Source organism: Pteropus vampyrus, unplaced genomic scaffold (genome assembly GCF_000151845.1).
Source record: "Pteropus vampyrus isolate Shadow unplaced genomic scaffold, Pvam_2.0 Scaffold106, whole genome shotgun sequence".
Taxonomy (NCBI): domain Eukaryota; kingdom Metazoa; phylum Chordata; class Mammalia; order Chiroptera; family Pteropodidae; genus Pteropus; species Pteropus vampyrus.
This window is the reverse complement of record NW_011888887.1, coordinates 6,099,688-6,112,382: the sequence shown is the minus strand read 5'-3', so window position 1 is coordinate 6,112,382 and position 12,695 is coordinate 6,099,688. Positions and strand designations below refer to the sequence as shown.

At 39.5% G+C, this 12,695-nt stretch overlaps 1 protein-coding gene across 4 annotated transcripts in view; it reads left to right on the top strand.

The window, feature by feature from the left end:
* Positions 1 to 12,695, top strand: part of MCC (mutated in colorectal cancers) — a 398,889-nt gene that overhangs the window by 283,000 nt on the left and 103,194 nt on the right. For all 4 annotated transcript variants that reach the window (XM_011365176.2, XM_011365177.2, XM_011365179.2 and 1 more), the window contains one exon: positions 2,493 to 2,606. In XM_011365176.2, the coding sequence (XP_011363478.1) occupies positions 2,493 to 2,606 (114 nt within the window). The remainder of the gene's footprint in view (positions 1 to 2,492; positions 2,607 to 12,695) is intronic.

Genomic DNA, 12,695 nt, shown 5'->3' with positions numbered 1-12,695 from the left:
TATCCATGGGACCTGGAATAAGCAAGTTAATCCCTGGGTTTCAGATCCTCACCTACAAATATGGAAGTGGGAGATGTCAAATCTCAAGGGCCTTTTCCCCACTCACATATCTGTGATTATGAACCAAGAGACAGTCTACAAAACTTACGTGGGACTGCAGAGCTGGCATGTAGTCCATGTGTTTCTTAATCTTGGGGTTATGGATAGATTCCAGAGTGTGTTATCACCATAAGTTGGTGAAACACATGCGTGTACCCCAAATTTATAATCTTCTCTACAAGGGTCCATCACAGTCATTAGATTCTTAAGGAATCTGTGCCCCAAGAAAAGTTAAGAATAACTAGTCTATTCTCATTTTATAGATAGGCATCCTCCATCCAGGGAAGCCACGGGACTTGCCCCAAATGCTCATTCTGTGCACCTTCCTGGCAATCTGGAGAGCTGGTGGGTCAGAATGTATTCTCAACTGCAAGCCCAATGGTATTCCCAATGGCAGTGACTCATCCCAAACCCCCTCCGCCATGCTCTATGATGAAAATAACTACTCTAGTGTCTCCCGTCTGGCTCACTTCTCAAAGTCAGTGTGGAGTATACAGCCTCCTCTGGCAGCTTTTTCCCCATAACTTCCCTCCAAACCCCTTCAAGCAGCCCTTTCCCCTAGAAGTAAGAGGAGAGATATTATGAGAAAGGAAACAAGGCTCACACAGTTGGGGTCCTTGTTCCTACCCCTTTATTTCTTAAAGGACATTTCACCTCTCCAGGTATTCTATTCTTCTCACCACAAGTGAGGCTGAGAATCTTCTCCTAAGGTTTGACAAAACAATATAACAGGCCACAGTGTCTGACACTGAAGGAAAATCTTCAGATTGACAGTTCAGAGGCGGAGGGGTCACCCCAGCTGCTAAGGCAATGAATCTGTGTCCCTCCCCACCATACTGGAAGCAAAACAGCCTCAAAAAGATTATACAATGAGACCACTGTGGTATTTGTGCTGAGAATTCATCACACAAAACCTTGTATCTGAAACCCAGAGTGACCTTTTCTGAGCGGCCCTAGCCCTACGTGAGAAGGTAAATACCGCCAGATTGCCTGACATTTCCCTTTTTAAATTTCAAGCATTCCTGATTTCAAATCGGCTATTGATCTGTTGGTTTGCAGCCCTGATGCAATTAAGTGAAGTCACTTTCACTGCTGTTATAGTCTAACATAAACAACTGTCTGAAACCCCGGTCCCTGCCCTATATCTCCTCCTCCCCCGTGCACACCCCCAACCCCCACCAAGTCTACCAGCCAGCATGCAGTATGGAGGGGGCCGGTTTAATTTCTAAACCTGAAATTAAAATCTTCAAAGTTGAATTATGTACTACTGTACTATGTCCATTTTTAAAGATCACATTTATTTACTCACTCCTTACTTTAAATCCCTCTTGGCAGAAGCTACGAAAAAACCTCTAAAGAGGGAGGGTCTGTTCTGATTTTAGTCAGTCACCCAAAAGTAATGTGGAATTCAGCTAGGAAGGTCTGAGCTCCACCTGGAATTGACAGTGAAGACAGATGAGAAGTAGTGACTCGGAAGGCAAAGAAATTTGAAAGGTAGAATTGCTGTGGGATCAGTGTGTTAAGTGGATCTTACAGATGATCCCATCTCTCGGCCTGAAAAGCCCCAAAAGGCAAGTGTGGTAGGTGTGCATGCGGCCCAAGCTCAGTGGTCAGGATCTCATCCTGGGAATGCATCATGCCCCTTGTTAATCTGTTGAACATTCTTTCTAGCTCCGGTCAACCTGAGAGAATTGGCTGGAGAAGAATATGTGGATGGCGTCTCAATTGGTCTTTTCATAGCATAATTTATCGGAGTTCTGGTTCTGCTCCTCTGAGAGGGCCTGCTAGCACAGAGGGCCTGTATTTAGTCAATCTAGTGTCTCGGGGGACAATGAGGAAGAATGAACTGGCAAGAAAATAAATGCGCCAACTTTAAGAGGAGACCGTTTCCCCCCCAAAATGAGCTCTCTGATTTTTTTCTTAATCCTCAGCCCCTGGTCTGTCTGTTATCCACCCAGCAATGCGGGTGATTGAGTTTCAAAAACTGAATTGCCCTATTCAAGTTTCATATTATCTGAAGGCAAAAGCTAATTTGGTTCTGCCTTATCCTTGCCTCCTATGTTGAGAATCACGCAGCCCCACATCAGCTCTTAATATCATCCTTGCTGAGGAAACCAGAGAATGAAGAGCTTTGCTCACTGTCCTCAGATAACCATCCATAATTAGGTCCCACTGCCCTCACAAACAGCGTTCTCCCTATTACATTTAGAGTGACCCTGTAACCCAGCTTGCTTAAGACATCTGATTCATGTCCATTACCCTCTGAGATTAATGGCAGCCAAAGCATCCCATTTTTAAATGATACATTTTCTATGTGATCACACTAGTCACAGGCAGTGAAAGGAAGTGAGTTTCTGGTCTAACCTTGTGCTCCTTTCTCTCTGTCTCCACAGCTGCACTTGGCAGCACTAGCATCACTGAAGGGAGATATAGTGGAGCTTAATAAACGTCTGCAGCAAACGGAGCGGGAACGGGACCTCCTGGAAAAGAAATTGGCCAAGGCACAGGTAAAGGATCTGGAGAGATCTGTTAACTTTTCTGTTTTTTATTTTAAGATGAAACATAGGTAAAGAAATTCCCACAAAACAAATTATAGCTTAACGAGCAAACAGTCTCATAACCACTGTCTAGGTCAAGAAATAGAACTTGCCAGTCGCCCCCAGAAGTCTCTCCTTATGTGCAAGCCCAACCCCACCTCCTCTCCCTGCAAGGCAACCACCACCCTGACTCTTGCAGTCATGTTTCCTGTTTCTTTACAGTTTCCCACTGAAGTTTGTATGTCCCTAGACAGTAGAGTTTTAGTCTTGTCCATTTAAAAGTCATGCATTTCCTTTGAATCTCTTAATCTACAGATTTTTCCTCTATTCTTTGTTTGCTTTATAATTAATCTATTAAAAACTGGCCACTTGAGCTATAGTTTCCCACAGTCTGGATGTCGCTGATTACACACTCATGGTGCAGTTCTCTCTGTCCCCCTGCAAATTGGCAGCTGGATCCAGAGGCTCTGTCAGATTCATGTCCAATCCCTTTGGCAAGGCTGTAGAGAGTATTTATTTTCTGTGATGTTAATAGCTATTGATACTCAATGCCTATGTTCATTGATTCATTGGGACTTACAAATCACAATATTTTAGTTCTACCATTTCTTTTTCAGTTATTCTTTCTAGTTATTAATTCATAGTGTCTATCATCTATGATTTATTGAAAATATGGTGTAGTTCATAGAGAAAAAAGCAGAATAAATGCTTCATTCTTTCCATTTATTTAACATTTTTAAGATAATTAATTACCTACGATCCTCTGAAAGTATCCATTTGTTTTTTAAAACATTGTTATGAATTTATGGATTTAAACATATTTGGCTTTCAATTCATTGTAATTTTCTTGTAGAAAATCAAATTGTAGTATTTTTAGCCAGTAAGAACCTCCTCAAGTTGGCTTCTGAGTCTTTTGACATGAGCCTAATAGTTATTACCGGCTCATCTAGTACATTTTTTGCCCCAACCCTGGAATTAACCATTTTCCAAGTAGCCCTGGTTTCACTCAGCAGAAAATGGTATTTCAAGACCACAATCTGGATGCTAAGGGTTCTTATTTGCTTCTAGGTTAGTCATTGTTTTTAAGCCTCTTTACACACACAGCCAGGAAATTATCTATCTACATATGTATGTATAAGTTGTAAGATAAAATACTTTAGGAGTTTATACTAATTGCTCCTATTTAATTTATATTATGGGGTACATTTACTTAGCTTCTTCTGTATTTTATCTGTATCTTTCTTTTCATACTAAGAATCCTGACTCTTAAGGTTTTAGAGGATGATTGAATTAGAGTATTTCATAATTACTCATTTGTTTCGTCCCATATTATATACAGTCTCAGAATAACAATAACACTACCATAATAAATGTAATTACCGAGAAGGCTTTTTTTTAAATTTTTTGCATTATGCTTTCCTCATTCCCCCAATTTTTTGCAGTTGTGCTATATTCACATTACCTGACCACATGGCCATTGAATCTTATATTCTCTCCCTTTTAATTTTCATTTAGTTGACAAGAAACTATATGTTTAATGTTTACCATGGTCAGTGTCTCTCTTCTTTTTCTTTCTTTTTTTTTTTGTTTGTTTTTGTTTTTGCCTGAAACTTATTTTCTAGTCAGCTCCTCAGAAAGGACTAGAATAAGTCTTCACCAAGTCCTTGTTTATTAATTCGATGTGTCCATGCCCTTCATACTTGAAAGTAGATTTTGCTAGATATAAAACCCTTGGTTTATCTTTTCTTTATTTGAATGTGGTTCTTTATTCTCTTTTGACAGAAAGAGTTGCTCTTAAAGTCTAATAATACAGCTTTCTTTTCCCTCACAAGGCACTAACTTATTCTAGACATCCATAGAATTTTTTCTTTTAAGTCCAGTAATTTTACTAGAGTAACCTTTTTCTTTTTTTAAGAGTAACTCTTAATCTTGTCATTCTGGTTTGATATTATAAGGTTTGCTGTGTACATTATATTTTAAAGCCTGTTTTTATAATTTCAGCAAAGTATTTTTTTAATAATAAATTTTTAATATTAGTTCTGTTACCTTGCTTTAATTTTTCTTCTTCAAAGATGCTTATTGGTTATTAGATTTTCTTTGCCCGTCTTGAATATTTGTCACTATTTCAAATCCTTCAAATCGCCCCCTTTTTACTTTGTTCTTCCTGTTTTTCACCTTCTGTTTTTCTTATGTTGTATTCATTTCCTCTTATGTGCCTCTTAGTTTAGTCTTTATTCCTGAAATGCATTTTTATATTATTTCTATTTCTTTCTGTGTTCTATTACTTTCTGCGTTTTTTTTTCATTCTGAATTATGTTCTTTTGTGTCTTATGTCATTTCATTTCCTGAAAGTCTTTTATTTTGAAATAATAAGCTATTGTTTGGGGCTTTTTCCTCCGCTCTCATCTGTTCTGTAGCATGCTTTCATGGTTTATAGGAGTGTTATTCTGCTCTTTTTTTTCTTCTTTCCTATAACTTTGTATGGAACTTGACCTCAGTACTTTTCTGTTTTTCATTTTTATGTGAAAAAATAGTTTCCTTGAACTTTTAAGAGGCAGGGTTTAAGACAGCTTTTTTAAGTTCATAGAGCTTCGTCTTCTGTTGTCATGTAGTCAAAAATACGGCAGTTCGCTTTCTGACGCTTCCCGGCTCTCTTCCCCTCATTAAATGGGTCCTTTAATCTGGACCCATTCTTTCCTTTGTGTCTGTTACCTCATCCTGTTCAATTTTGACCCTACTCCCAGCAGTTTTTCCTCCTGGATAGAAGTCCTAGGGCCAGTCTTGAAAGTTCATAGGGATTAGCTGCTTTAGGCCCTTCATATTTTACGATGCACCCCTTGCCCACTCATTCCAGGCTCAGGCAAACCCCTCCTGATTTCAGCTGCTGTTCTCCGATTGGCTCTTCTAACTTTCTTGTGTAAAATTATTGGTAATTTGGGGGTTTTCCAGTTCTCAGGGCCATCATTCTTATTGTTTCCCTCTGCTTCTGCCCACACACACACCATTCAGGTCTTATGAATGATGGAGGTTTGTCTCTACCTGCTCGTATTTTGTTGGTCAAGGGGATGCTTCTCTTCCAGGATTCTGGTTCTGTTGTGTAGGTGCTCTGTCAGTTTTATGTGGGAATTCAGAGAGATTAAAACTCCCGGCTGCCACAGTCACCAGTCTAAAATATCTGTGGAAAGTTTTGAAGCTCTATGTCTCATTTCATCACATGCTGTTCGAATAGGGAAGAAAGATCATCTTCTTCCACATTTGACAGGCAACTCAGAGAAGTTAAGTTGCTTAACAATGTCAATGAATAGCTTAGCATCAGTGTCAAGACAAGGCCACCAGTATTCTCATATGGGATGTTATGCTGACAAATTTTCAGTTTTTACTTAGATGAAAACTTATTTTCCCTTCTGATTATAAAAGTAATAAAAATGTGATAGAAAAAACTAGAGAGAATTATAATGTTTCAGTGGTAGCCTCTAGTTAATTAAATTTTTTAATGCTTTATTTTGCTTCATACCTTTTTTTGAGAAAGTAGTTATTTTTTTATTAAAGAAAAATATACGATGGTGTTAAGTGACTGTGTTTTCTACTTTATAACCATCCAAAGCCAACCATTCTTAATAGTTCTTATCGGTGAGTTTGTTTTTTGTTTTTTGTTTTTTTTTAGAAGGGAATTGTGAATGCTTTTAACTGGAAACTGGCATGTACCACAGTCTTGGATTTTAAAGGGTAACCAGGAAGGTATTTCTTAAAATGTAAGCCAACAAAGTCAGAGTAGATTGTGCAGAGGATGGTAACAGGATAATGTCTTTCTCTGCTATGTCAAGGGTGGATTCAGCTCCTTGCTGACTTTCTTGTGGTCAAGACATTCTCATGTAATAGTTTTGATGGCCGATTTTACTCCTGATGGCAATAGCCACTTCATAGCACCATTAATTAACTTTCACTTGTTTGTATTCTTACACTAAATATACTTTAAAATTATTTTTTATTCCTTTCACTGGAGGTGTTTTCCCAGTTCAGATACTAGGGCCCAGGAAAGAGAACATGAAAAAAAGGTCAGACTTGCCAGTCTCATACCTTTGATAAAGATGAATTTTATGCAAGAAAAAATAAGAACAGTGAAATGACTGTGCCATACTTTCTGTGCTATATGCTAGGGTAAAGTGATTCACGTTTGAGGCTTAACCAGATTATGGAATAGCCAAATTCATGTATAATTTTATGCTCTGTGGCTTTAGTAAGTATTACCAACTCTCTAAATATTACAGAGCCACAGTTAAACTGAAATGTAAAATGGAAATCTTGGATGTGTTCATCTGAAATAATCAAAATGAGCTTCAGCATCTGTCGAGTAATTATTAATGGTGACACTGGAACTGGTTGAATAAAAGTTCAACCTGTAGTGAGATCAACCTATAATGTTGAGAAGAGACTTGAATAAAGGAGCCTAATATCAATATGACAAGGAAGACAAAGTACCTCTCTATTAGTTTTCTATTGCTATGTAATAAATTGCCACAAACTTACTGGCTTAAAACATACATTTATTATCTCACAGTTTCTGTGCATTAGGCACCCAGTCATGGCTTAGCAGGGTCCTCTGCAAGTTTTCCATCAAAGTGTTGGGCAGAGCTGAATGCTTATCTGTAGGTTCCATTGGGGAAGAGTTCACCTTCAAGCTCTCTCATATTTTCAGCAGACTTTATTTCTTTATGGTTGTAGGATTCATGGCAGCTTTCTTTCTCAAAGCCAGCAATGGAGAGAAAGAGTCTAGAATATATCTCACAGAACAGTCTTATATAATGTAATACAATTATGGCAGTGACATCTCATCACCTTTGCCACATTATATCAGTTAGAAGCAAGTCACAGGTCCTGCCCGGGAGATGGCAGGAACTGTAAGGGCACCTTAGAGACTGTACATCACAGCTTTCTGGGGGATTTGGTTAATAACATCACTATTACTGCATATCAGTAGTATAATTACCACATTTCTATTTTTTGCCAGGGAGTATGCCAAACATTCCACATGCTTTATCTGAATTCTCATAATAACCTCTGGTGTAGATACTATTAACATTCCCATTTTGCAAATGAGAACATTGAGGTTTAAGGAGTTTGAATATCTTGCCCAAGATTAACTAGAATGTATCAAGAGGCAGAATTAGAATCCAGGTTTCTTGGGAATCTGTAGCCATAGTAATCTTGTATTGTCTCTTAAGCTGTCCAGGCTGCTAGAGGGGATCTGGAAGGGAGTGGAGCATGGGGTACAGGTTAATTTCATTTAAACATCCTCACCCTTGAACAAGTACACAGACATGTGCATGCATTTTCACCAACATTTAACAGCCCCATAGGGAACAGCCTTTTGGGAAACTGGCAAAGATCACATAGAACAGATTCTATGATGCTTTCAGCATATTTGCTATTTATTTAGTACTTACAATTATTTTAAATTAACTTACTGCAGTTTTGAAGTACTACAGAAGGAGATATTTCAAACAAGCTTATGAACCCCTTTGATTTTAGTCCACTTTCTATATCTAAGCTCTCTGTCTTTGGAAAGCAGATCTTCTGAATTTTCTACCTTTCAGCTTCTAAGAAGAAAACATACTCAGTTTCCGTTACATGTAATGGAAAGAGTGCTTTCTTTCCTCTTTCTCTTGTTGCGTGAGATACTTAAAGTTGTAGTTTGCATGCATCCTCTTTGTCAGGGTCTCCCTTCCGCATTTCTTTCCTATTTGTACTCTGGTTGACAATCTGCTCTGCTGTTTTGCCCCTCCGTAGATTTTCCGTTGTGCTGGGCCTCTTTGTTTAGTCAGCTTGGTTCCTCCCACTTCCCCCTGGGAGAACCTGAGCAAGGACTAAAAAGGGGAATGAGTAGTTAGCTCAATCAATCCAATGTGACCCTGAGAAAGTAGCGTTGCTTCTTAGCATATATTTTAAAAGGAAATGGTAGCGCCCCCTCCACAGGGTGGTTGAGAGGGTTAACAAATTAATGATGGCATCGCATTTTTCAAGAATGGAGCTCATAATGCTCTTAGGTTTGACAGCTGAGACTAATGTGATGGTTAAAGATCCCTGGCCTCTGTGGAGTAAGATAAAACCCAGTGAAGAACATTAACAAAACCATAAAGCTCCTTAGCATCACCGCATCGCATGGGGTTTTTCCAACACGGGCTCAAGTTTGTAGGCCAGTCTGTCTCAAGGCTGACTCAAGGCTTTATCCCTGGTTGCACCAACAGCAGAAATGAGCCTGAAGGGCTTCTATTTTTGGTGTTGTAATGATGATGTGGCTTCTCTTTATTAAACATTTTGCATATAGGCAATTTTACTAATTTATGAAGCTAGACACAAGGGTTTATATAGTTTTTTATTTGCGTCATCATTATGATAGGAGAGCTGAAACCTAGAAGAAGGAGCTTAGGGTATGTATTGTGCCAGATGAAATTCGGGAAGAACAAAATTTCATCATATCCAATCTCAGTCTCTTTTTCTTTGCCTTTCAAACTGAAAGTCTGTAGACATAGGAAAAATCCACAGTCCTAATGATACTGACCTCCAGAAATTCATGGCAGGCAAGACATTGCAACCACAGACTCCCTGGCTTTGCCGTACTGTAGGATCAGCCAAAAATTGAATGTAGGTTGGGAGGAGGGAGAACCCTGGGTGCAATTACCAATAATACTTGTGGGAGGGGGGCGGAGGGCGGGACAGCAGTGTGTTGTTTGAAACCATTTCTTTTTATGTTCAGCTGAAATAGTATGGAATATTTCCATACAGTAAAAAGAAGAAAATAATCTCTCACTAGTAAGTTTTGCTAGAAGAAGCCGCCATTGCTCCTTGTTCAGAAAGTTGTTACTGAATAATTGACTCTGGCAGCTAAAGCTGTCTTGGTGGAAGCTGGAGGGACTTAGAATCCCCTATTTTATGCCCCTGTGTCTACTTTGCTGTTTCAGTGCTCTCCAGGGGTTGAGGAGAGAGCGGTTTGGGTTTCCTGGCTCTCATTTGGTATTGTAAGCATAATATTTATGTTTCCTGAGGTTCACTAGAAGTGATTCAGAGCAGGAGACCAAGGTGAGACCGCTCTGCTGCCACTTGAGATCTTTAGGCAAGTAGTGAGGAGATGAACCCACTGGTCAGGGAGCTGGAAGGGAGAAAATTGTAGCTATAAAGCTTCAACCCCTTGATGCCATAAGCTAGAATCGGAGGGCTTCGCAGAGGGTTTACGCCTGTTGTCTAGGTTGTAATAAATAAAGCAGTCACTTTACATTTAGTCTGTTTTCATCTATAAAAGAGTTGCATCATAAGGATATACAGTGCTTAAAAAATAACCCCAGATTTTCAATGGCTTAAAATATCAAAGGTTTCTTTCTCGCTTTTAGCTAGAAGCTCTCTAAGGCTAGCAGGAGGCTCTGTGCTGCATTGCCCTCACTCAGCCTCCCAAGCCAATGTGCTTCTACCATCTGGAACACTGCCAGCAGCCATGGCCTAGAGAAGGGAAAGAGGCAAATCTTGCAGGAGGTCTTAAAGACCTCTAGGTTAAAGTGGTGTATATTTACTCATATCTCATTGGTCAAAACAAGTCACGTGGCCATATCTAGCTGGAAGGGGAACCTGCCATGTGGATAGGTAGAGGTGAACCAGAGTCTTGGTGAAGGCACTCTGCTGGGTGCCACAGGGGTACTGATGCTTATGTGATGTGCACCCCACATGGTGGTCCTGATGGAGTTCCACGTACCTAAGAAAATACTAGATAGAAATGAACACTATTTGAAAAAATTATAGATTATGAAAAAATGGATGAGTCTTTTTATCATTTTTTAAAAATGTCTAATGGACTTAAATTTTAATTTAAAAATCAAAAAATTTGTGCAAATATTTAGTAGTTATAAAGTAATACCCTTTTTCCTCTGTAGTTGTCATCATTGTATTATCTTCTTGAATAAGGCTTTACTGGGATACCTGCCACAGGTGATTCTTATATGGAGGTGTAGTATTGAGTTCGACCTAGCCCCTGCCCTTGTGAAACAGAACACCCCATATCATACACCCTCCCAGGTTTAAAAATGCTTTCACAGGTCATGGAAACTCAGGGTGGTGAGAGGGGCTGGGTCAGTAACAATACCGGAGCATGATGACAGAGTGGGGTCTCCTATTATCAGGCCAGCCTTGCCTTTGTGAAAGGTCACCAGGGCAGGAAGGCACTGTTCATGCATAGAGTGGCTTTGTCTGTCCTGAGTGCCACCCACTCATCTTCCACTTTTCCTGCACTGAAGTGCCACATTCCTGGGATTGGCTCTGTGCAGTTTAGTAGGAAGGCTAACAAGGGTGTTTTGTTGGGTTCTGTTGGCTCCTGCAGGTGATGACTTGTTTCTTCCTGCACCATTGCCCTTGTGGGAGTGGCTCCACTTTCCCCTCCACTGTGCCTTGGAAAAACTCAGGTGATTTTCACTAAAGTTGGAGATCAATGCTTCAGCATGTCTTTGGCTGAGTACAGTGAGTAGGCACAGAGTGGGGAAGTATGGCTAACGAGATACCTCAAGGGGTTATTGATTTGTACAGATGAACCTTAAGCAATGTCTTCTCAACTATTCATTCATCTAGAAGCTAGGAGTTTTGATAATTATTTTACAGTGTTCTCTTTTCACTAGGAAAAAAATCCTCAGGGTACCATTCCACCATCTCTTCTTCCCCCCACCCCCTACTTCTGTCCATGTTTCTTATTTTCCAGCAGAGAAGTCCACCCGGAAGCCATGACCACAGTTCCCTTCAAAGTAGGTGTCGTAGTGACCTACCCCCATGGCACCCTGCACAGTATCTTAGACATTATGGGAAATCAAAACATATCTATTATTTTTGGAAGAAGTATTAAATTATAAAGGCTTTTTTTTTTTTACTATTTTTTAAAAAACATACTTTAAGGAAAATTAGTACTGTAATGCAGATATTTTTGCCCTCAGCTAAAGAAGAATTTTTTTCTCCAATATATTCTCTTTGCTACTCCCAAATGAACCCCTAAGTTCCAAATATACATTATAAGTCTTTTTTCTCCTCTTAGCTACAAGCACTGTACTATCTGACTGAATCATCAGGCTTCCTGTTGTCTCTTATTCATATTTGCAACCTCCAGGCAGACTTTCCAGTTAGAGGCAGGGCAAAAAAGGTTCAACACCAGCTACTACACTTTTTATCTTGCCATCACCCATTTGATCTCTCTGCAGCCTGGGCAGCCCCACAGGCTCTTACCTTTTAGGCAACTCCTAACAGTCAACAGAGACACCCGGAGTTGATCGCATGTCTTTTTCTTGTATAAACAGTTACACTTCATCATTTTTGAGTGGGTTTTGTAGTTTCTTGTCTGACTTGATGGCCTGTTGACCCATAAAGACTGTGAAGGAAGAAAAATACGTGGAGAATTAAGCAAGAGTGAAAACTCATTGTGTTTGTAAGGGGAAACATTTCACAGATGTTTATAACCCATGAGAACTGAATATGTAAAACCAAAAAGGCGTAATCAGCAAGATGGCAGTGTGGTAGGAATCATGGCATAGATGAGATCCAGGTCAGACTGGGCATTATCCTGTAATTATTAAAATATCTAGAATTAGTGACCTTCATGAGAGTGTCAGTTACATATACACATGTACATACCACATAGACACACACAAGTATACACGTACACACACACAATTTGAAGATGGAAATAAATGTCAATAGCAAAAGTCCATAGATATTTTGCGGCAGGTAGAGAAGAACAGTATTCTGGTATTGGTATATTCTAGAGTAATATGGAGCTTTTTCATGTGTTGACAGAAATTGTCTTTGAGACACTGTCATTTTGTGAACTTCTGTTGTTCCTTTTAATAGATCATGGATGAAAAAGGCATACCTTCGTGGAAAGAGTATTTGTGGTCTCTTCTGGATTTGTTCTGTTTAGGAAAGTATCGTTGTAAATGTGGCATTCACTCAGACCTAATCCTTGCCTCCAGTTCCACTTATTTCCTGTATGTTTGACCTTGCATGGAAGTTATTGGATGTTTCAGGTTATCACTAAGA